Raw genomic sequence first — 24,190 nt, 5'->3', positions numbered from 1 at the left:
GATGGTAGGGGTTCCATTTTGTTGACCCACTGATTGTTTAATTAAATAATCAACACAGTCCTCTATGTGCTTACTGTCCACCATATGAAAGGACCACATGGTGAGGACAGGAGACTGCTCTGCTCTGAGAGGCGGCAGCACTGATTGTACCCATCGGCCATGCTAACAAAGCACCTTGAATTGACTGCTGCAGCAGTGGGATCAAGTGGGAGCTTGGGGAGTCCAAATGGTGCAATCAGAACCAAGCCACCAGGATAAACATCCCTACGTTTCCTTGTGGTGCCACAGTGCCGTGACGTGCCGTGCCGTGTCTTTAACGATTCTGCAATCAGGAAGTCATTGTAATGTGCCTCCTGGAGGATGGAAACTCCTATTGCTCAGCATTCCTGTCCCTGATCATCATACTTGCGTATTGGTTTACATAATAATGGGACAGAGGGAAGAGCAACAGCGCCTGAAATGATTAAAAAGGGCTTTTCTACAGCCTCATCCCTGATAACACTGCTGTACACTCTAAGCACAACTTCTCTCCCTGAAGTCGCGGGCAGCGCAGGATGGTAGTCTAGTCTCCTCCACGTGCCGCCGCTCGCAGCGACCTCCACACGTGACGGAGGGGAGTCTTATGACCGGATCGGATCACATGATCTGCATCAAGTCTGGATCAAGTCTGAACTGCTTCAGCTAGACACAAATATCAAGACAGGTTTGTAAACTGAATGTTATTAACTGTGCTGTTCTTTTAACGACAGTATGCAAAGAAATAGTACCTTCAGTGCTGTTTTGTTGTTGTTGTTGTTGTTTTTACTAGGGTTGCTAACGATTATAAAGAAAACCCATTCCCATTGTTCATGTGGTGTTATAATAGTTGCTGAGCTTGCATTCCCCTTCGTAAACTTTCTGTAGAAAACACTGCAACCCTGCAGTTCGGAGTGAGTTTCGTTTTTTAAATTATGAGCTCAAATATAGTGGTCATGATAATCCGTTTGACAGCTTATTCAAATGATGATATCTGAAGTACAGTAATAGTAATAATTATATCATTATTCAATATAATTATTATAATTATATTGAAGATCCGTGCGCAGTGGTAATATAATAATAGTAATGGCTATTTCCTGACGTGAGAACAGTAAAATCATCCTTAGATTCCACACTTCTTAACAAGTTAGATGCACTTGTGCACACGGGCAGTAGTGCCCGTTGTGGCAGTACTAGATAAACAGATGAAGAATAAGGTTTTAATGTTATTAAGGAAATAGCAGACGGGTTTTGGCTGAAGATACAGGATCACTGCCCTCTGCTGTCGTTTTGCAGTACTGTCGCGGGGTGAACTCGCCGGCGCAGGAGTCGGCGTGCGCCCTTTCTGCGAGTGGAAATGTGATGAAAACACGTATTACTGTCTGAACACGCTTAAGAAATTCCCTGAAAGGCAACGGCAGACTACGGGAGCGCTTGGCTGCCACCAAGGAAAAAAAAACAACCTCGCCCTTATCTCGTCTTTACGAGAAAATGATCTCATCATTACCAGATGAGGAATTGTCTCGTAATTATCAGATAGTAATCTGTGCAAATCCTGCGGCGCTGGACATTGACACAATCATTAAACCAAAAGTGCCAGCCAAGCTCGCGGTAGCTCCTCCAGGCGTTCGTTGCACGACACAACAGGATGTCCATACACTGACGTCAGCATTGCTATCGTAATTCTGAGATAAGGGGGCGAATTGTTTTTTCCTTGGTGGCAGCAATGCGCTTCCGTAGCAGACGGTGTTTCATTCGATCCGGGAACACTAGAAGAGTTGGAAATGAGAGACGGCCACTGGGCTCATCCACCCGTTCAGTCTACAGCAGATCACAGATTAACAGTACGGAGATCTTCAGCATTTTCTGCCTGTTTGGTACAGCAGAGACGTGTTGGGCCTCTTGTACTAGAACATGCTGTCCCTTTATCCCTATATGCACGAAAGACTCGGAGGCATCGTGAGACGCAAGACCCGCGGACTCAGAGACTCGGGCACAATCTGTCTGTTAGAGAGACGGAGGGGACGCATGGCTTCTTGGTTGAGGTGCTGACGTCTCCCTCGCAGATTCCCTACCTAACCTTCTCCATCATCTCTCCCCTGTCCATCCGTTCTGGGACCGTGGCTGTGCCTCTCTGGCAGAACACCATGCTGGGAAAGCTGGAGCGCTTTCGGGACCAGATTGCCGCGGAGCTCGACCGGGTGGTGGAATTCTGGCTGAAGCATTCCCACGATAAGGAATACGGGTACCGTATACCAGCTGCTCGGGGCGCCAGGCCCTCCAGGGACCGAGCTGGACGCCCTGGTCTGGGGAGGCTGGGAGGGGTCTGCGATGAAGGCAGCGCACTGGGCGGTTCTTTCCTGCTTGTCAGTCCAGGCTGCTGGTTAAAATCAATCTGCCGTTCCCGTCTAATCAGTTTCCATTTTTGTTACAATTCCCATCTGTGATTCATGTGCTCATTTCCAGGAAAGCCCATGCAGTGAAAAGAATGGGAGTTGTTCCCGGGATTGATTGAAAGCTAACTCTGAAACTGGGAATGAATTTGTCGCTGTGAAAAACGGGAACGCACTGCCCTCCCGTCCCTCTCATTGAGACGGCCTGTGTGCTGTTTCCCCAGGGGATTCTTCACTTGCCTGGGAAGAGAGGGGCAGGTGTACGATGAGCTGAAGTACGTGTGGCTCCAGGGAAGACAGGTAAACCCGGCTGGTCCCGGTCCTGCTGCTGCAGTGCCCACGGCCCGCTGAGCTCGGAGATCTTTCAAGGAGAGAGAGACAAGAAATAGGAAAACAGAGATGAGGAAAAAGCAGGGAGGCACAGAGTTCGGCCAAAACAGAAAAGCGGGCTGAGCAGGAGTGAGATGGGGGTAGTAACAGATCGAGATCGAGAGCTGAAACAAGAAGTAAGCACAGAAAACCCCCCAGACAGCCAGCGCCTCCCGAGTGCCGGGAGACTCTCCCCTCAAGACACACCTCCTCCTGAGTGTCTCCCCGAGCTCCTCCTGAGCGCCTGCCAAGCATCTCCCCGAGCGTCTCCCCAGCTCCTCCCGAGCGTCTCCCAAGCTCCTTTTGAGCTCCTCCCCAGCTCCTCCCCAGCTCCTCCCCAAGCGTCTCCCCAAGCGTCTCCCCAAGCGTCTCCCCAAGCGTCTCCCCAAGCGTCTCCCCAAGCGTCTCCCCAAGCTCCTCCTGAGCGCCTGCCAAGCATCTCCCCAGCTCCTCCCCAGCTCCTCCTGAGCGTCTCCCAAGCTCCTTTTGAGCTCCTCCCAAGCGTCTCCCGAGCCCATGAGCCTCACGTTGCCTCTCCGGCCCCTGCAGGTGTGGATGTACTGCCGGCTGTACAGGACGGTGGAGCGGTTTCGCAGGCCGGAGATCCTGGAGGCCGCTGTGGCAGGTGAGCCGCGTGGTTAGGAAAGGGAATGGGGCTCAGACCAGCGTCACAGCAGATCCGTCCTCATCTTAGTCCACTGCGTGAGGGGGCCGGGCACATCCTACAATCAGTCTAGCTGCTGAGCTGCTGGCCCTCAGGCCTCCTGAAGGTGGCGCAACCTGGGAGGATGTGGACTTCGGCACAGAGCCGTGTGGGCAACACTGTATCCACTGTGGGACCTGGATCCAGGAGTGGGAGAGGAGCTATGTGAAAGCACATTTCGAGCTCAGAGCAGGAGATACTTTTTTACACGAATGGTTGTGGGAGTCTCCCGGGTTGTGGAACAAGATACACAGCCGTTTTGTTGAAGCTAACATGCCCTTCGCACATTTGGAACTTTTTATGTTTATAAATAAGCGATATCCTGTGTGTTTATCATTGTGGTGCAGTGCCTATAGTTTGTGTGTTTGTTAAGAGATCCCATGAGTTATAGGTATCATCTTAAAAGCATTTTGAAATAAGTATGAATTTTTTGACTTGCGTAAGGAAATGTTTTGTTGTTGAAACCACTCCTCACGTCTTTGTCTTCTTGTGGTAGGTGGGGAGTTCTTGCGGTCCCACGCATGGGCGCCCCCTCTGGGTGGCTCCCAGAAGTGCGCCTTCTGCCTGACCCGGGACGGCCGGGCAGTGAAAGTGCAGAGGACCATCTTCAGTGAGTGCTTCTATGTCCTGGCCATGGATGAGCTGGCCAGGGTCACTGGGGAACAGAGGCACCAGGTGGGGCACCTCTATCTGATTCATCCCACTCCTGCCTGTGGTGGCCTTCGTGACGATCTGATTGCTCGACCTGCTCTCGGCGCTGGTGTCCTGACAGGGAGTCGGGAAGATTCAGCTCTGATGCTGACGGGCAGGCGCTCCTCTCGTTCACTGGCAGGTGGAGGCCGAGCGTGTGATGGATCTGATAGTCCACTGGGCCCGAGTGGACCCCTCTGGCCTGGGCCGTCCCGAGATGCCTGGGGACATCCCCGTCAACAGCATGGCCATCCCCATGATGCTCCTGTGCCTGGTGGAGCAGCTGACGGAGGGCAGGGCCGGCCTGGCAGAGAAGTACAGTGAACTGGGGCGCTGGTGTGTGCAGAGGACCCTACAGCACATCCAGGTGAGCTGTGAGGCCCTTTCACACCTACCTCACTACCACATCGCTGTGTAGATGCGACTGCTTGACTTGTGAAGACAGAGATGCCAGGATCAAGCATTTCATTCTCTCCTCTCTGCCTGCTTGTAAATTTATATAATTAGTGTTGTTAAGCCACATCATCATCACAGGCACTGAAGATGATGTAAGGAAGCTATTTTTCCCCTCGATGCATTCCACATTACACAATAGCGATTGCTTTGCCCTTATTGTACCAAAGATTTATGAAACTCAAAATATAATATTTACATGATCACATGATTAATCTTTCTACAATCGTTTTTTTGCATTATTCTATCGCTCCCGTTGTATAAAAATGTAAAGAGCTGTTTGAGACCAGGAGTATTTTGTCAAACATCTTGCTAGGAAATTAAAATCAGTGTTGCTAAGAGCCTTGTTACAAATTAATAAAGCACAGCACAAAGAGAAATCCTTATAGCCGAGACTTGAGGTTTAAAAGGTGCAAGCCTGATTATAGATGGGGGCCTCCGAGCTGCAAGCAGCTGCACAGAGGTGAGAGATGGAGGAGATGCTGATGAGCAGATAAAGGAGAACAGATTGGGCACAGGCCTCAGCATGGGGAGAGGCCAGCTCTTACCCAGGGCTCGGGTAGGTGAGGGGCAGGCTCAGCTTCCAAGAAAACACTCTCACCAATGTTACTATCACCACTTCCAGACGGATGAGCAATCTGGTGATGGTGCTGGATAATTAATGAAGCTTTTCTATCTGCCCTTTTTATTTCTTCCATACTGTCCGATGAGTTTGTGTGTATGGGCTTGTGTGTTCGAGTGTGTCTGTGTGTATATGTGTGCATGGGTGTGTATATGCGCATGTGTGTGTATGTGTTTATATATGTGCATGCTTGTGTGTGTATATGCACGTGTGTGTATGCGTGTGTGTGTATGTGAGTATGTGCAGGTGTGTGTGTATGCGTCTGTTTGCGTGTGTCTGTGTGTATGCTCAGGTGTGTGTGTATGTGAGTGTGTATGCGCAGGTGTGTGTTTGTGCGTGTCTGTGTGTATGCGCAGGTGTGTGTGTATGCGCAGGTGTGTGTGTATGTGTGTGTGTATGCGCAGGTGTGTGTGTATGCGCAGGTGTGTGTGTATGTGAGTGTGTATGCGCAGCTGTGTGCACGTGTGCGAGTGCTTTCTGAACTGATGACTTGGGGTGTGAAATTGCCTGCTGTGTTGGTGTGGGCCTGTTAGCAGTGGGGAGCTGCAGCACAGAGGAGATGACTGGGGGAGGGGAATGTATCCAATTACCTTTCTACTGCTCTGCCAAGTAATTCATTTCAATACCAATTACTGGCCCAGCTCTCTGTTAGCTGCCTGTTCTAATTGAAATAAATTACTTGGCGTTGTTTCAGGAGGCGGGCTTGTGTGTGCGAGCTGGGAGCTGTTAGCAACCCGCAGGGATGCCTCCAAAAAGATGTAGGTATATTTCTGATAACATAAGTTGAACACACTGCCATAAAGAAAGCGGGCAGCAATAACAGAAACTTCTTTCAGGGACAGCAGGCAATTTCAGTGTCTCGTTCACTATACCAGGAAAACTGGTGGTTTTGTTCTGTCGGACATCGCCGGGAGCGGATGAGTATGTTCTCGTTTCTGCAGAGAGACGGGGCGGCCATCTTGGAACACGTGTCGGAGGAAGGGGAGGAGCTGCCCGGTTGCCAGGGGCGACACCAGAACCCAGGTGAGGAGGCTGTGAGGGCGGCAGGTCCCTCTCGCCGGGCTCCGCCGGGCGCTGGCGTGTCTCCGGATGACCGGTTACATCCTCCCCACCCCCAGCTCTGCCCGTGATTGTTTTCAACCCCCGGGCGCAGGCTGGCTGCTGGAGGGAGACAGATTCCTCGTCTCCGGTGCGCGGGCCGTCGTTCTCTGCTTCTCTCTCGGCCTGAAAGACCCCGTTCGATGCAGTCCATCACGGCTCTTGTTTTTCATTCAGCTTTTAATGCCTGTTTGCAACTCTAAAATTCGTCGATGAGGGAAGAAAACGGAAAGCAAACCTTTTGCTTTCTTCCATTCGCATCTTCAGGTGAGCAAAGGGGGTGTTTCTGAATGAGCTCCGGCCAGACAGCCCCCAGCATTCACATCTCTCATGCTCTGTGTGGGCCCAGAGCCCAGGGCCCAGAACTGCAGGCCTCGCTCTGGAGGCAGGCTGTGCTCTGGAGGCTGGCTGTGCTCTGGTCCCTGATGTGAGTCTGGCTGTGCAGACCTCACTCTGGAGGCCGGCTGTGCTCTGGAGGCCGGCTGTGCTCTGGAGGCCGGCTGTGCTCTGGAGGCAGACCTCACTCTGGAGGCAGGCTGTGCTCTGGAGGCAGGCTGTCCTCTGGTCCCTGACGTGAGTCTGGCTCTGCAGGCCTCACTCTGGAGGCAGGCTGTGCTCTGGAGGCAGGCTGTGCTCTGGAGGCAGGCTGTCCTCTGGTCCCTGACGTGAATCTGGCTCTGCAGGCCATGCTCTGGAGGCCGGCTGGTTCCTGCTGCAGCACGCGGTCCGCCAGGGGGACGAGGAGCTGAAGAAGACGGCGGTGGAGAAGTTCATGCTGCTTCCATTCCAGACAGGCTGGGACCAGCAGCACGGGGGCCTGTTGTATTTCCAGGATGTTGATGGCTGCTGCCCCACGCAGGTGCGTCCTGGAGACAGAGGGGCGCCTGCACTCGGGCACGCAGGTGTAGCACATTTACACTGCAGACAGGGGCGGAACACACTGAGCCCAGAGGGAGTGCCAGAAAGCTTGAATCACGTGCTGCTGTCTCCATATTGGAAATGTTACAGACAAGGGGAGGCCATTCTCTCTGTCGGGCCCGTTTGATAGTAGTTAATTGATCCAGGGATCTGATCCAGCTCTTTCTTTAAAGAAGCCAGGATATCGGGCTCAACAACATGGGTGGGAAGCTTGTTCCACACTCCCACCACCCTTTGGGTAAGGACGTGCCTCCTGTTCTTGGTTTTAGATGCAGTTCCACAGTTTGTGTGTTATTTGAGCCGGATTGTGGTGCACGCTAGCAAAATGAAAATCTTTACGTTGGCTGCCTTGGGTCTTGTCTGTGTTTTGAAGTCTGAACTTAGTGTATTCTGTCGGACATATATGCAATTATGGGATTAAGGGATAATCACCAGTTAGGTGTGTTAAACAAAAGAAACCCACTTATTCATGATAAGCTGCCCCGCAGGTGGGGCGGGCGTCCTCGGTGACCCCTGCGCTGCCCCGCGGATGGGGCGGGCGTCCTCGGTGACACCTGCGCTGTCCTGCGGCTGTGGCGGGCATCCCCAGTGACCCCTGCTCTGTCCCGCAGCTGGAGTGGAGCATGAAGCTGTGGTGGCCACACTGTGAGGCTCTGATCGCCTTCCTCATGGCGTACTGCCAGACCAGGGACCCCGCCCTGCTGGACAGGTTCTCCCAGGTGTACGACTACACCTTCAGCCACGTGAGTCTGTCTGCACCTCCCCCCCGCTTGGGTGTTTCCTTGTCCTTCTTGCCAGTTTTTGGAACTGCGTGTTTCTAACTCTGCTTCCGCCTTCCCCGCTGTGCTGCAGTTTCCAGACGCGGAGCAGGGCGAGTGGTTCGGCTATCTGACCCAGCAGGGCTCGCTGGCTCTGGATCTCAAGGGAGGGCCTTTCAAAGGTCAGCTTGTCTGCAGAATGCACTCACTGAACCCGTCCGACCTCTAACCTCTTCATCCAGCGCAGGGTCGCGGGGGAGCTGGAGCCTGTCCAGCAAGCAACAGGTGCAAGGCAGGGTACACCCTGGACAGGCCAGCAGTCCATCACAGGACACACACACTCACACACCCTGGACAGGACAGCAGTCCATCACAGGACACACACACTCACACACCCTGGACAGGACAGCAGTCCATCACAGGACACACACACTCACACACCCTGGACAGGACACCAGTCCATCACAGGACACACGCACTCTCACACACCCTGGACAGGACACCAGTCCATCACAGGACACACACACTCACACACCCTGGACAGGACACCAGTCCATTACAGGACACACACAGGGCAGACAGACGCAGACACACACTGACTCACACCAGGGCCAATTTAACTACCAGCATGTGTTTGGACTGTGGGGGTAACTGGAGCGACTGGAAGAAACCCATGTGAACATGAGTAGAACATGCAAACTCCACACAGATAGCACCGCTGTAATTGAACCCAGGGCCCCAGTGCTGTGAGGCAGCAAAGCTACTTTCCACCACTGTGCCAAAACCCCATTATCTGGATATATTGTATAATTCAAATATTATCATCCTACTGTTTGTACAGCCCTTGTAATGGATATATTGTGCATGTGACAGAGAATGAAGTGCTGAACAGGAGAGAGAAGAATCATATCTGGGAGAAGCTGAACTTCAGAAGATAAGAATAGTTACATATGAGAGGAGACCAATTAGCCCTTCCGGCCTGTTGGTTAGTTATTACCTAATTGATCCAAGGATCTCATCCAGCTGTTTCCTGAAAGAAGCTATTAAGCTTGTTGCACACTCCCATAGCCCACTCTGTGTGCAGAAGTGCCTTCTGTTCTCAGTTTTAAATGCACTTCCATGAAGTTGTGCTTCATGCAGAGTATGAAGCAGATGTTCAGACAGAAAGCTGGATGTTTACTGGACGTGCAGAAGAACAATTACATGAAATGGAAAATTTGGCTGTTTTAGGGTGAAGGGTTCTCATCTCAATGTATCAGTTTTGTATTTCAAACCGTCCTGCACTTTTTTCACAATTCTCCGGGCTGAGATTTTAATGAGTGTTGCAGTTCACTCTCTACTGCATTTCATTTTCCATTTTCGACCACTTTGTACAAAAGCTTGCGAGGTGTCAAGAGCTTTTCCTTTCTGTGGAGCTGAAATAAGAGCTCCCTGAGGAACTAAAGACATCATGCTCTTGCAGGGTGCTTCCACGTGCCCCGCTGCCTCTACATGTGCGAGCAACTCCTGGACGGCCTGTTAGGAAAATCCCAGGCTCCGTGAGGAAAGAGCAGGCCTCAGCAGCAGAAGTCATGGAACTGGAGGATGCTTCCTGCTTCAGGTCTCCCTCCAGGGTGACACAAGCTTGCAGAGGTATTAGAAGAGAACTATATCTGTGCGTTACGGGCTGGGGGAGGGTCTCTGATTCATTTCACTTACCCAGATGAACTTTGTTGTTGTCGAAGCATCCTCTGGCAACATCATGTCTGTCAGATAATAGCCTCAGCTGGGCTTTTGGAATCATTCCAACGTGTGGGCAGCCATCCAGTTGTATTTGATGGGCATGAAACTGGGACCTTGAACTGAAGGTCTTGTGCATTATTAAAACCACTCGGTCATATTTGATTTCACAGCCCTGAACCTGCTGGGCTGGTTTTTGCTGATCAATATCATTTGAAAGATTAATCCTATCTCGTGTTGAGAGCCCGTAGGTTTAGGCTGGAACACACATCTTGCTGTAATACATACAGTACCTGATCTGGAACCCTGGCTTCCTTCTGTCCCTGAACTCCAGCGGGGCAGCTACAGTCCACCTGCCCTGGAACTGAACATTTCAATTACTTAACACCCCCCTGAACACATCCAGCTAAGTGCAACATCAACGCTCCCTGTCCTGCATGTTGCTGAACCAGGAAACCTGTTGGCTTCATCCTCCTCACTCCTCACACTGCTACACTCCATCTTCACCCCTCACACTGCCTGTATCCTCACTCCTCATACTGCTACACTCCATCCTCACCCCTCACACTGCCTGTATCCTCACTCCTCACACTGCAACACTCACTTTCATGACTTTTAACTGTTCCCCCTTCATTTCAAAGGCTGTTGACCTTCTGATTAGGATTTAACACATCCTTGTAGCTTTCCTTTTATCACACATTCTCTTAACACTAAAAACAACAACCCGTGAAATCACAGAGCAAACTAATATAAACTGAACCACACTGGGTGACGCACTGTACGCAGTCACCCTGAGCCATGCTCCCATGAGGCTACTGCTTCCTTCTTTTCAGAGCAATTTGAGAAACTTCTATTGCTTTTTATGGGAACCAGTTTGTATGCTGTTCCTGTGGACAGATATTTGTATCTCTGTCATTTGTACTTTTGAGAACCAGGAGCACATACACCTCAGTCCATACACCGAATGTTTTTACTAAAAGCTGACCGTGCATTTGATTTTTGATAAGACCAGAGTAAGGAGACCTGGTTTGGTGGCCAGGTGAGGTGTGTACAGAATGAGCTGTCTGTGCTGACTGCAGATAATGCACCATTATAGCTGCTGTTGATGTTCATTATCTCCTGGAGCATGAGCCTGAATTATATGGTAAGAGAACTCAATCTATTGTGAAATGCACCTTGATTATTTCTGCCTAAGTCAGCTTGTGCATGCCTTCAGACAAAACCCTCAGAGGTAATTGTGCATTTCAGCATTTAAAGGTGCTATATAGCTGAGTCGGGTCTAACAGAGTGGGACTGGAGAGACTAAAAAAACAACCTTTTTGTAGGAAAAAGTCACAACAACAGCCATTCAGTGTTTGGCTCTTTATTTCAGTGAGAAATGTCTGATTTTCACTGTTTATTGAGGATGTTCTTCCAAGCAGATTCTCTCTTGATCCAACGTCAGTCTCAATGAGTAAAGCATCTTTACAGAGAGTGAAGTCCTCACATTCTGGGTGTCCCCTGGTCTCAGGCCCTGCAGAAAGCATTGCGTTGCTGTGCAGCTGTCTCAGAAGACTGTAGCCATCTCACATGAAATGTCCTGCATATGTAACTCGCATGTGTGCAGCAGGCAGCAGGCTGGAGCAGTGCTGTGGGTTCAGATCCCTGGACTACCCTCAGAATGACCCAGTAAAATACCCAGCTGTGTAAACAGAACAAATGACAAAATGTAAGTTGGTTTGGGTCACACCCACACAAATAAATGCCCAATAATGAATGATTTTCTGTGTTACTGGAGCTGGAGTATTAAGTGAAGTACAGACACTGTATCTTTGATCTTTGATCAAGAGCGTTTGCCTTCCCCATCTGTAACCTTTTGGATTCGTGTTGTTTTGAAGTTCTGGACAGTATGACTAGAAAAATAAATGCTATTCTTTGCCCACACTATTGACACTGGAGTCTTATACACATCTTGAGTCTTGAGCAAGTCATTTAAATATTACATATTCATATGGAATGTGATTTACTTGAATATAGAGGCTATACATGGAAACTAAAAATCTCTTTTGTTGTATGTAAATATTCAAATCAAAAGAGAAAACTGAGGGAAACTTACAATTTTCTGATAATACAGCTTTTTTGTAAAACAAATCGGGACTTGAGATGGGACTAAAACTAGTATTAAAAACCTGTAATCAGTGATAAAGTCAGTGAAAATAATCAATGCATTTTATATGCAGTGTTGTCCTGTTTTTCATTTCGGCATCAGTGTCTAGGTAAAGAATCACTACTGTGCTTGTGGGCATTATTGCATTTCTGTATTGTTCTCAAGGGTTCTGTTTCTAATAAACTGTTCACTTCACCCTCTGATCTCCCCACTATAATGTGTTGAGCACCGTTTGCTGTGTTGCGATTTCACTCCTCCCCTGTTGATGATGATGAAGACTATGCTCGGCCTATGAGGCCGCTGTGTTGAGGAATGTAAAAAAGCAGAGTGAGTGTATTCACCCTAATTTATTCAGTGACTCCAGTTTGCCATTAAGAGGTTGTTGTTGTTGTTGATGATGATGACTGTGACTGAATTATTTACATCAAAGGCCTTTTTGTATTTCTTTGATGTGGCCAACAAGCTGAGGGTTTCTCTGCAGGGGCTGACTGAAGCCACACAGCAGAGGAAAGCACAGGTGAGCAGCACCTGAGCTCCCCTCCAGGCTGCTGAGCAAGACACCTCTTTATTCCCCCCATGACGAATCCAGCGTGATCTGCTGACGCTTCAGGTTTAATAATCACACTGGTTTAATTTCGCTCGCACTGCAGGCGAAAAGGCCCTTTTTGTAACAAAGAGAGCTTAGAACCAAGTGGAAACTCTGGAGAATTGCATTTGAAGCTGAGAACAAGTCAGTCCTTTACACTTACAGTGGTAGAGGTCTGGAACAAGCTGCCTAGGATTGTGTGGATAAGAGCCTCTGCTGATTTAGCTACAAAAACAAGTGTGATGGGCCAAAGGGCCTCCTCTCATTTGTAATCTTTCTAAGATTTTCTGTTCTTTAATAGGGAACTGATCCTTATTATTATTTCTTTCCTCCTCTAGCAGTGGGTGTTAATTCAGCTTCCGCGTTCCAGGTGACCCCTGTACCAGCACAGGCTCCCAGATAGCTGGGGTTCAGAGGGGTGCAGTTTTCCCCTGGGTGTACGTCACTCACAGCCCTGAACACAAGTCCCAGAGTGCCCACAGGCCCTCAGCCCTGCCTGCTGTGAAAAGCCCACTCCCAGGGGTCCACGACACACCAGTGGGCGGGTCAGCGTCTCACCCACCTGCCCCAGCGGGCGCCTCTTCTTTCCAGAATCTTCCCTCGAGCCGAGATGGCAGTCAGTGAGCACACCCCATCCCATACAGCAGGGCAGGACATTTATTAGCATTAAGAATGCAAAAGTACGTATAGTGGCCATGGCAGAGTTTGGGTTGATTTCATTACGAAGTGCACGGATTAAAGTCAAGTCTTTGATGCGATGCACTAGTGTTGCGTTTTCAACAGACAGTCTAATTCAACTGAAAAAAAGTGTGTATTCATGTGTATAACTATGAAAGCGTGAACAGGCAGGCCTTGATGCGCCCTTAGGTCCACAGCAGCCTGTAGTTTGCCTTCAGGTAGATGAGCGTCTCCAGGTTCCTGGGCAGCAGCTGGCACCTCTCCGGCCGCGCGATCCTGCCCACGGTGCCGAAGATCCTCTCCACGGGCGTGGAGGTGGCAGGGACGGTGAAGACGCGCTTGGCCACGTGGGCGAGCTGCGGGAAGTCGGCGGCCTTCCTCCTCCAGTAGTGCAGGGGGTCCTCGTCGGTGGGGTCCTCGTGCAGGTAGGCGGCCAGCTCCTGCTCCAGGCTGCGGGCCGGGGCGGCGGGCCGCGGCCTCATGAAGGAGAAGAGCTTGCTGCGCTTGCAGGGGGGCGGCCGGGGCGCCTGGCTGGGCGGGGGGCTGGGGCCGTGCTGGGACACCTCCTCCAGCACCACCTGCCGGTGCTGCTCCCTGCTGCTGCTCCACGACAGCTTGAACTGCGGGTCCAGCGCGGTGGCCGTCACGTGCAGGGGGTCCTCCAGCAGGCGGGCGAGCCGGCGGTCCAGGGCCTGCGCCAGGCTGCCCAGCAGACCCGCGCACTGGCGCGGCGCGCTCTCGGCCAGGTGCTTGCGCAGGCCGAGCACGCAGGGCAGGGCCAGGCTGACCGGCACGTGCTTGTCGCCCTCCACCATGTCCGTGGCCTCCTCGAAGGGCTCCAGCAGCTCCACCAGCTCGCGCAGCGCGGCCTTCTCGAAGGCGCCGAGCGCCAGGTCGCGCCGGCCCGCCACGTCCTCCAGGAAGTCGGCCGCCTCCAGCAGGCGGCGCACGGCCTTGAGCTGCGCGTTCCAGCGGCGCTCGCCCGCCGGGGCCCGGCCCAGCGCCGGCTGCAGCTTCTCGGGGGCCACGGTGGCCCTCACGTAGTTGAGGAAGCAGGCGGCCTTGGTGAGCGCCAGGGCCAGGGGCGGCGAGGCCCGCAGGCCGTCCCGCACGCAGCGCGCCAGCGAGCGCGCGAAGCAGGCGACCCGCCGCGGGCCCAGGCACAGGCCCTCGCCACCCCCTTCCTCGTCCCCGCTGCCCTCCTCGTCCTCGTCCTCCTCCTCCTCCTCCTCCTCGTCCCCGCTCTGCAGGCAGAAGCCGGGCAGGCGGAAGGAGGCCCTGCTGTCCGAGCCGCCGTCCGCCACCACCCGGAAGACCTTCCCGGCGATGCCGTGGGCGCGGGAGATCTCGTCGTACTCCGGGAGGATGCGCTCGGCCGTGCGCGGGCCGGACAGGCGCAGGCAGGCCAGCAGAGCCGACTTGATCTGCCAGTCGCTGGTGATGAAGTGGCAGGTCACGCCCAGGTAGCCGCTGGCCGGCCCGCTCCGCCACACGTCCAGCGTGACGCTGCAGGACTCGGCCGCCTGCAGCGCCTGCTTGCTGGCCAGCTGCGCCTGGTAGGCGTACCCCGGGAGCAGCTGCTGCTGGACGTACTTGCGCGACTCCGGCGTGTAGCGCGGCTCCAGCAGGCGCAGCAGCTCCCGGAAGCCCTCGCTCTCCACGATGCGCACCGGCTGCAGGTCCCGGATGATCATCTTGGCGATGGCTTCGGAGATGATCGCCTGCCGGGGGTCGCCGCGCTCGAACTTGGCCACGCCTCCGCCGCCGCCGCCGCCGGTCCCGAGCGAGAGCGAGAGCGAGTGCGTGTGGGAGTGGGAGTGGGAGTGGGAGGGCCGGGCCGGCGGCTCCGCCCGGCCGCTGGGGGCCAGGTGCACGCCCCCCGAGCTGTAGGCCTCCCGCTTGATGTCCTTCTTCTTGACGAACTCGTCGTACATGGCCTGGTGTTTACGCTGGAACGGGGGCAGAACAGACCCGAGTTAGCGGCAGGCTCACGCCCGGACTCTCCGGGCAGCGGCAGCGGAATCAAGCGCCCTGACATCTCCTGAGCTACTTTTTGGAGAACTGATGCCTCACAGCGGAACACGGGTTTGCAATCGTGCTGCGTCAGCCTCGATGACGCGTTAACGATTTGGGACAACGGTCTGACCCCCCCCTCCCCACTAGGGCATAAACTGTCCGAATCCGCGTAGTGCGCAGCGGTGTTGGTCCAGTTGCTCGGCACCGGGTCAGAACAGGGCACGAATTCAGAACCGAACCGGAGCCGTCTGGGCCGAACCCCGGACAGGCTGCTGAGGTCATGGTTTTGTACGAGAAACAAACACGCAACGTGCAGCGATTGGAGACGCGGCGGCCTGAATGAAAATACTTGGCCTGGTGCTGAAGACGCCCCGTACTTAATCAACCGAAGCGCTTCCCGATGAGCCGAGACATTCCCTTTCCTCCAAAGAGCCACCAGAACAAGCATACATTGCATGGCATGTGCAATGTGTTTAAAACACTATACACAATTGATCTACTTCTGCCGTTTCAAAATAGGTTTGATTATCTGCGGCGACAGTGTGTGAAAAGAAGCGGGGTTTTGTACAGAAGGTCAGTCAGCAGGGAGTGGTGAGTTGGTACTGTAGCCTGGAATAAAATGATTCGTTTTGATTCAAACAAACATTTTCATATCATCGAAGAACCGTCGGTCAGATAGAGATGCCCTCTGTTTTTACAATTACCACAGTGTAAAAGGGACGTCTGATCTACACAGTTTTGCGTGCGGCGGCGTCGTTATTTGAATGTGAATGATTTAGCCAAGACCGGTATCCCAGGCAACTGAAGAACTGTCTTTTTATTTTGTACAACGTTGTTAGTCAGTCGATTTTCGCTGATAAATGACTGATCAGGTCGGATATCACCTCTCAAAAAGAACGACTCCCGTTGCCTAGCAGTCGGAGCCGGGCAATCGCACAGCTCCAGCCTCAGTCCAGACGACTGGACTCCTCCGGTGGAGACCAGGACTGCGGTCAGCGAACTGGTGAACCTCTCCTGTACACCTCCGCCCCGCAAATCATTTTTAAATATATAAGCATATGTATGTCTCTCTCTGCCCGGTCCTTACACTCCACACATCCGTCTGCGTCTCGTTGTCGCTGTAACGCGTTTCTCGCCCCGTATTCCAGCCTTTCTTCGCCGCGTTCCTGGTGGTGTCCGCGCACGGCGCCCCACGGTGAACAGAAATACACCCGCTATGTCATGTTTTGTCAATAATAATAGACAGGGGCTTCAGTCCCCCAGGAAGGCTGTCCTGTCAAACATGGTCTTCAAACACGTCAGAAGAAAGTAGAAATAACCGAACGCGCGCTGCAGATTGCCGGAAGAAAACTTCATCGCAACAGCTAATTCAAAGCCCAGTTGAACAGCTATTGCGCTTCTCATGAAATTCGTTCTTTTGAGTATGAATCAGATGCACAACGCGGTGCCCTTTTCAGCGTTTTGAGTTTAGAGACGCACTATCCAAAAATGGAATCCCTTTCCAAATACGACTAAATGTTATTTATCAGAATTTAACCTCGACGCACTGTTCTTTCTAATCAAAGATCGATAATGCGATACTGTTCGTTCTTGACAGCCGTGTAGGAATAATATCACGGCCGATTCCCGCTCACAAATGACTGTTTCACACCTACACATCTAGTGTGCGTGCGGTAAAGGGGGTGAGCCCGGTATTTCATTCATCACAGATAGCAGGACGGATCCCGGCCGCCCTTCAAGTTCCAGTCGCTCGCTTTACTGCTGAAATATTTCACAGCGGGCGTGATCTGTGGAACTGCGGGCTGGCTGTGTGGGGCTGGGAGAGAGAAAGCCTTCCTTGCGCGGAAAATGCTTTTTTTTTCTCATCAGGTGGTCGATATTTCCACGGGATTTTTTAACCCTTTCGCGCACTCGGGGCGCAGCCCTGCCACGCAGCCGCCCCCTCGCCCTTACCTTGAGATGGGTCACGAAGTTGGACGTTACTGTTCTTTTCGCCTGGATCCTGGTGCCGCACGCCTTGCAGTTGGACTCGATTTTGCCATTTTCCCCCTCGAAGACGATGTTGAAGTAATCCAGGATAGACACCCTCGAATGTGACGCCATCTACGAGGCTGAGACCTTCACTCGGAAGTAAATCGGATTGTACCCCGTCTGCCTCGCTGTCCCAGCCCGGTGACGACTGCTGCCCCTTCAGCGCCCCAGCTCCGTCGCCGGGATGCAATTAGACGCGACAACAGGGATGGTGCATCGCGCTCCGGCACTGAGCCTCCCAGCTCCCAGCTCCTAAACCCCGCTGCACTGCCGGGATCGGGGGTGTGCTCGTCAGCTGTTTTAAAAGCCCCAACACCTGTCTGCGCTCTCCCCTTCACGGCTTCGACGTCTGCGGCCGGGAGCCACATACAAAAGCCCCTCTCCGCTAGGCTGCTAGGATGCAAATCGCGACCAGGAAGTCAACAGCTGTTGTGCTCGGCTCTCGCCTTCGGTAATTTCCGCCCCCTTTCGTCGGCAGCGAGCTCCCCGAGCGCGTCACTCGCCGGCCCTGCGGAGCCCCGGTCCAGTCTGAGAGGGAGGGGGGGCACCTGTACGTGTCCTTTCCCCACAGACAACCCTGGTCCTTGAAGGCCAGTCTCCTGGATGTCCCCTAACACATTTTATTCCCAAATGATCTGCCGATGACTCAATTTAACCCTTTAATGGCCCTCAGGTGACCACCTCGAAATTGTTCAGCGTTGTTTCCACATGGGGGAGTGACCCCTGACCCCCCTGGTGGACTTGGGGTCCCCCGGGAGCAGCTGTCGAGGGGTTGGGGACTTTAAACACCGAGCTGACTCAAATAACGCGGGTGTGAAGCGTGGGCACGCACTCCTGGCCGCTCGGAGCGTGCCCGTGCGTCGAGCCAGCCCCCCCCCACTCGAGCTGCCCCTCCTGCGGCTGCGCCCCTGCGCCCCCAGACTGCGCCAGGCCTCCTTCCCCATTCCGGTTCCGGTTCCGGTTCCAGCGCTGTCGGCCCCACGGAGCGGGCGCCCGAGAGAGGACCCTCATCTGGTCTGCCTCCCTGATCGCGCCTGCAGCCGAGACACTGGCTTGTTCCCGATCTGTAGGTGCATCATTGATTGATGCGATTGATCGATCGATCGATTGCTTTCCGAAGACCTCAGACACACAGCTGATAGTAAAGTCGAGAAAGTAATTGTCTCATTGTAAATGTTAAAGCCGCCCTTAGGAGCGGTGGCCATTTCACACGAAAGCCCTGGAACTAGGGGCTTCACTGCCTTTGGAAGCACGCTGCTGCTGGCTGTGAAGTGCACAGTGCTCGTCATCTGACTGAGGTGCTGACTGCTCCCTCTAGTGGATGAAACGGGAAACAGCTTGTCAGGCCTGCTGTGGTGGTTCAGCATCTTCACCTGCCGAAGGTCAGGTGGCATGTTCTCCCTCAGGACACTAGTGGCGCCTGGCCCAGCGGTCCGGGCTCCGGACTTCAGATTGAATCCTGGGTGAGGCACTGCCATTGCAAAACAGAACAGGGTTTTTCACCAGTAAATTAGCCTAGCAGCCCGTTCTGCTGAATGAGGAGGAACACGGGATTAAAAAGCGGTAACAAATTTAACTGTCTTGCAATTCAATGTGAAACAGAAGACAGATTGCAGTCTTAAATCTGACCTGTCCAGACTGGTTTGGCAGATTCTTGATTTTTATAGGCTTTGAACTGTGATCAATAACAATAACGTTATTTCCCAAGTTCAATCACAATTGGGCCCGAAGGAATAAGAGTTGTGTAACCTATCAGCCATGCTGTTCCACTGCAACACATTCTCTACTGCCCGGTATCAGACTGGGCAGGGCAGGGCTCACATTAGAGGTCTGGTACCCGACAAAGTATCGGGCTCGGGCCGGGTCTGGGGTGTGGGCTTGCGTGCTGTTATGACGCAGGAGGTGGCTGAAACCAGTACTGCCTGCACGCATATTCACCTTGCTTACAGCACCTGCTCTTTTAGTAGGCCTATCACCGTTATCAACTGTCCCCCACTTTCAAAAGGATTACAGGTTTATAAAATACCAGTTTGTCTCAGCGCACGGCCTTGTCTGCCTATCAACTCAAGCGTAGAGCAGCCGAGCAAAGCATTGTAAAACTGCGTCTGTGGGAATCTGTCTCCGTTTGTGCAGGTGTGTCTACTCGCCCCGAGAGGAAAAGAGAGGGACCGATTTGGGGTTCGGGTTTCAAATCTGGCAGTACCATTCGGGCTTGGTCCGGGCGGGTGTCAAGGTCTCGGGTAGGGGCTTCAGTTTCACGCCCGTGCGGCCCTCGAGCTCACCTCAGTCATTCAGGCGGGTCTAAGATTAGACTATTGACTTACAGCATCACTAGTTTTCATTAACAATATATTTCACATTCGACACAAGTTAAAATGACACCAGAACTATTTACAGAAACATTTCCCCCAAACAAAAATAATGACTACAGCCCACATGTATTTTTTTAATCCCGCTGCAGACGATGCTGGACAAGGCTACGAACGCCACGAGCAAGACTCCTGGGATCACAGCAAAATTCTTCATCACTCTAAAATAGACCCTTTTAGCCTAAAGGAGAATTTCAGCCAAGATTGTAGTTGACCGCAGGTTCAGGATGGGGGTGGCGATAGTGAAGCTCACTCTGCCACACTGGGTCACATCTGATTTGATGTCGCGTCTCTTTGTTCTCAACAATTCAGCACTTGCTTCCTCCCCACTCCCCCTCTCATCCTCCTTCCCTGCCGTTTCTTCATCTGTCTGTCACCCCTGTATTTTCCCCTCCTTCTCCATCTTTCACCCTCTCTCTCTCCAGCTCGTCCACAGGCCGGCTCTCGTACCGCTGGACGCCGTTGACGTTAATGTCTGAATCTATACATCGACACAGGTATTCAAACTAACACACTCTACAATACACACACTGACGCATGTGGCCATATAGTAAAAGCATTCTTATATTCTGTCTGAACTTCAGTTTCATACATTTGAGATCAAAATAAATATTTAGAGGTGGATTCAGCTTTCCTTGTTTAAACTGTCTTGCTTCTATTCCGATATGCTGTGCCAAGCATGAAGATCCTCACTTGTACAGCAACACTAAAGGAAGACAGCGTTGATTGAGAGTGCTTCTGGGGTTAGTGATAGTCAGAGGCCAGAGAGAAACGGGGGTGTTCACTGAGTATGAGGGGTGATTGGCATATGCACGTGGTGTTCAGTAACTGCAGAGCCTGACGCTGTAGAAACAGCTGGTCAGATTTGGAGTTTTGTCCGTATGTTGCTCGGAAGCTAATGCAAGCAACAGGCTATGTCCTCACTTCCCCTCTCTCTCTCTCAGCACGGACCGTGCCTCTTCCCCGGCCACTGTCTCGCAACCCACACATCACACATTCTCCCGGCGTGCCTTCCCGATCCACACAGAGCTCTGACGCAGGACTGAGCGGGAGACTTGAGCCGGCACACGAGCGGCGTGTGTCTCAGCTCCAGCCCTGCAGTAATCACGCACCATCTTCCTCTCTGGAGTCCAGAGTCCCGTCACGCGGTCCAGGCGGACAGGACCGAATCAGAGCACGCTGTCCCTTCCAGTGCTCCCAGAACTCTGGAGACTACGGAAGGGGGCTCTGTGAATGAGCCACACCACACGCTGTGCTCCTGGAGATCGAGAACACGCACCCAGGCACTCGTGTATGTTTGTAGCCACACTGATCTAGAAAATGAATGTGAAATGAATCTGCCCTAATTGCACACCCTTCCTCTGTCCTGGAACACGTGAGAGTCTGAGGACCGTCGCAGAGCTCCTGCGTGTCTCAGACAGGTCTTCCAGCTGTGCAGCTGAATGCAGGGAGCGCTCACGCTGTTGTATGGCTCTCCCTGAGGAGACGTGCTACTGGCTGTCCAAGGGGCGTGGCTAAATCTTCCCCGTCCTAGCTGTTGCTGGGACAGAGGGCCCAACCGGCCGTGCATCCCATTCGTGTCGGCAGGACGGGCCAGTGGGCCCTGGCTCCCAGGATCAGAGGGAGAAGCTGTGGGCTGTCGGAGGTCCACGCTGCACTGTTCCTGGAGGAAGGAGAGTCACGAGGCGTGGCGTGAAATCTCCGGGACTTCAGCAGCTCCTCCCCTCCGACTCCGAAGTCCCAAGTGCAGGAACGTCTATCGCTCCGCCCGGCCCCACTCGGCCGGAGGGTCCCGGGGTCCCTTCGGCTTCTTGATCCGGCAGTTGAACCCTGAAGGGACAGAGAGGTGGGAGCTTGTTTTAATCAGGAAGCCCATCAGTGCCACTGGCCCGGCAGTTGCTCTCTTAAACCACTTGGGAAGTGCCAGAAAAAATCTCACATAACACCCTCTCTCACCCGCACACTCTCCCTCCTTCTGTGAGCAGCCCCAGCATGTGCCAATGGTTTCAGCGATCAAGGCTGGGATTAAAACACAATTCCCACTGCCCTTCACTGCATCAACCCCAGAAGCCGTTTGCACACAGACCAGTTCCTCTCACCGGAGACTTTCAGGAGATCGGCAGCTGTCATTTAAACTGAATGTAGCTAACGCTCACTTCCTGATCTGAACAGGAAGTGTGTTCGAAGGGGATTGGAATGAACTGATTACACTGATTCAGTGTTTGTCGGGGGTGTAAAACCCTATCACAGATTGCAAACAAGAGGAGGCAATTCAGCCCATCTTACAGCCTTCTGTTTTAAGAAAGAAGCTGGGTGTCACGATCGTCACCCCTCCTCAAGAGGGCGCTCTTCATTATCACGTTCACCTGATAATGGTGATGCAGGCTAGTCTGAGGCTAACTGGGGAGCCAAGCTGTGCACTCTTGGGTGAGCAAAGCGTTCAGACGCCCTGAGCACGGGAAGCCTGAGATCCTGCTGACAGTGAGGGCCAGTGGGCGGGGTGAAAATACAGTGAAGGGCCGCGTCATGCTCAGAGTGCCGAGTCACTCGGCGAGAATCCCGATGGGACTCCGACTTCAATGAGTTGAGCAAGATGGGCAAGACAGCTTCCTCTCATCTCTGCGCTTTCCAATGCCCTGACCCAAGCCACTCGTGAGTCAGCACTGTCGGACTCCCATGACTCGGCAATGCCAAACAGAATCAGACAGCACTCCTGTGTGGAGTTTCCATTAGAAAACTAGAACACTTCTACACCTTCAACACCTGCCACGACACGTCTAACCATATTCTGCGACTTAACGCTCTCAGAACCGCGGAGAGGAACACAATACCCAGGCCGTTGGCGGTGCAGTAGTCCGTGTCCTCTTTCCTGGTACTGGACACGTACTCATAGTCATCATCTGTGGACGCAGGGCTTTCCACTGGGAAGATAAACAAGAAGGACGTCAGGAGGGGGCCCCTGTGGAGGCCGGGCTTGAGGACGCTGCCTGGCAGAGACTGAGCAGGACTGAGGCTGGATCTCTCTGCACACGGTACCACACAGCTCCTGTCCCGGGCCAAATCTGCGCCCGCTCACACTCCTGCAGGGCCATAGTGCTGTCAGACTGTCCCTCTGTCCGCAGACTGTATTTACGTAACTGCACTCTAATGTAGCCAGACCCGCTGAAACTCTGCGCGGGCTATTTGGCTGGGGAGGCAGACCTGTGGGACTGTTGCACTACAGGCCCGGAGCAGCGTGCTGCTGATCCACACACAGTAACAGGGCAAAGGGGCTGCAGGCTGTCAAACACATCACAGGCCAGTCCAGCGGTCAGCCTGACGGAGGCACACAGGGACAGCCAGCGAGGGCCCTTGAGACGAACAGTAAAAGACGTGTCCAGTCATGCGGGAATGGCTACAGAGCTGAAACACTGTTTTTTTTGGGGGGGGAGGGGGGTTTCTGAAAGGATGGCGACTGTAGAAATCTGGGCCTGGGGTCGTTGCTCCTGACCTGGCTTGAGTGAATTTGGAACAGACACCTGCTGTTGCACACGACACCACAGCAATAGCTGAAAGTCAGGACAATATCATCAAGAATAGCTGCTGGACCATAAGTAGAATGTGGACTCTTAAACCCCCATTCATGTAATAACACGGCTGGACTCAGACTATAAAAACCTCTGTAACACTGTTGCAATCGGGGAATTGCATGTGTGTCTCCTTCGGTGTTCTCCGGAAGCGTCTAGTTTCATTACAATTAAACTCGTCTCAGACCTTCACTGGCCTGCACTGTGACTGCTTGCATCCCTCCATGAGCACCCAGCTCAACGCTGTTCAAGCTGGCTTCCTTCTCCATATTTTTTAAATGTTTTGTTTAAAATGAGATTATACAGATTTTACTTGTATCTCAACACAACAGCTCGTCAGGGTTGTTACCGATTAACTTATCATAGTGTTGATCAGGGGTGTCAAACTCAGACCCTGGGGGACCTTGTTTCTCCTGCTTTTTGGTCCAACCTGAATAGTCAAACTAAACAATTAACCCAATAGTTTCAAAATTAGACATACATAGAATGTCTCTGACAGTTGATTACATGAGACATAATATACTACTACAAACGAACAGTACTTAGAAGAACAAGGGCCAGTTCAACCAGTTCACACAAAACAATGAAAGGAAATGTAAACTTACAGTTCTTTTTTGCTGTGTAGGAGCTAAGCGCCTGAAAGGAAGACAAAATAAAATGAGATTATAGTGATGCTGCAGCCCTGGAGTGGAATGAAATCATATTTAGGCCGAGGGACCAGTTCACACTTCATTCATATTTCCACTTCACAGCCAAGGGATGAGATCAGCCGTTTGTCAGCCAAACGGTAAATGTAACTATAAAGATTTTCAGTTCAGGGTCTACACTTTGTCTGCATCAGTGGTGGTAAAATACAAGTTATTCTGTCATTTTATCCTGCAGGTGATTTGATCACACAGTAGCTTTGACCTCTGGGCTGTTCTCCCCTGGGATCAGTGAATATTATTGAGGAAGTCAAGCTGGGATGTACTCAGCACACGGAATTGTGGCTGGACGTACAGCATGAGAAGATACAACAGTGGATTATAACCCCTGGAGAAAATAAAAAAAAAACAGA

The 24,190-nt window shown here is 52.4% G+C and overlaps 3 protein-coding genes across 3 annotated transcripts in view; 1 reads left to right on the top strand and 2 right to left on the bottom strand.

Moving 5' to 3' along the window:
* The first annotated feature begins 538 nt into the window (after positions 1-538).
* renbp (renin binding protein) lies at positions 539-12,082 on the top strand. Its single transcript, XM_006625398.3, has 11 exons — positions 539-703; positions 2,160-2,263; positions 2,636-2,711; positions 3,330-3,405; positions 3,980-4,158; positions 4,316-4,540; positions 6,190-6,271; positions 7,030-7,205; positions 7,876-8,007; positions 8,117-8,204; positions 9,485-12,082. The coding sequence occupies exons 2-11, from the start codon at positions 2,166-2,168 to the stop codon at positions 9,562-9,564; spliced, it is 1,212 nt and encodes a 403-aa protein (XP_006625461.2). The 5' UTR covers positions 539-703; positions 2,160-2,165; the 3' UTR covers positions 9,565-12,082.
* On the bottom strand, positions 11,089-18,447 carry LOC102691382 (E3 SUMO-protein ligase ZBED1). The gene is made up of 3 exons (XM_006625399.3): positions 17,121-18,447; positions 13,036-15,100; positions 11,089-11,422 (listed from the first exon to the last, which is right to left on the bottom strand). The coding sequence occupies exons 1-2, from the start codon at positions 17,268-17,270 to the stop codon at positions 13,337-13,339; spliced, it is 1,914 nt and encodes a 637-aa protein (XP_006625462.3). The 5' UTR covers positions 17,271-18,447; the 3' UTR covers positions 11,089-11,422; positions 13,036-13,336.
* Positions 18,448-19,530: 1,083 nt separating this feature from the next.
* The window catches only part of ptpn18 (protein tyrosine phosphatase non-receptor type 18), a 35,119-nt gene continuing 30,459 nt past the window's right edge, over positions 19,531-24,190 (bottom strand). Inside the window, exons 16-18 of the mRNA XM_015367426.2 lie at positions 23,739-23,769; positions 22,399-22,488; positions 19,531-21,397 (exon numbers count right to left, since the gene is read on the bottom strand). Of these exons, the coding sequence (XP_015222912.2) occupies positions 21,324-21,397; positions 22,399-22,488; positions 23,739-23,769 (195 nt within the window). The 3' untranslated portion in view covers positions 19,531-21,323. The remainder of the gene's footprint in view (positions 21,398-22,398; positions 22,489-23,738; positions 23,770-24,190) is intronic.

Source organism: Lepisosteus oculatus, chromosome 2 (genome assembly GCF_040954835.1).
Source record: "Lepisosteus oculatus isolate fLepOcu1 chromosome 2, fLepOcu1.hap2, whole genome shotgun sequence".
NCBI classification, from domain to species: Eukaryota; Metazoa; Chordata; class Actinopteri; order Semionotiformes; family Lepisosteidae; genus Lepisosteus; species Lepisosteus oculatus.
The sequence above is the reverse complement of the archived record's forward strand: the minus strand, read 5'-3'. Positions and strand labels throughout refer to the sequence as shown.

Bases quoted from the DNA above. Each gene is read 5' to 3' on its own strand.
- renbp (XM_006625398.3), top strand. From the start codon at position 2,166: ATGCTGGGAAAGCTGGAGCGCTTTCGGGACCAGATTGCCGCGGAGCTC. The intron at 2,712-3,329 runs GTAAACCCGGCT...CGGCCCCTGCAG, and splicing joins TGTGGCTCCAGGGAAGACAG to GTGTGGATGTACTGCCGGCT. The intron at 8,205-9,484 runs GTCAGCTTGTCT...ATGCTCTTGCAG, and splicing joins CAAGGGAGGGCCTTTCAAAG to GGTGCTTCCACGTGCCCCGC.
- LOC102691382 (XM_006625399.3), bottom strand. From the start codon at position 17,270: ATGGCGTCACATTCGAGGGTGTCTATCCTGGATTACTTCAACATCGTC. The intron at 15,101-17,120 runs GTAAGGGCGAGG...CCCCCGTTCCAG, and splicing joins ACTTCGTGACCCATCTCAAG to CGTAAACACCAGGCCATGTA.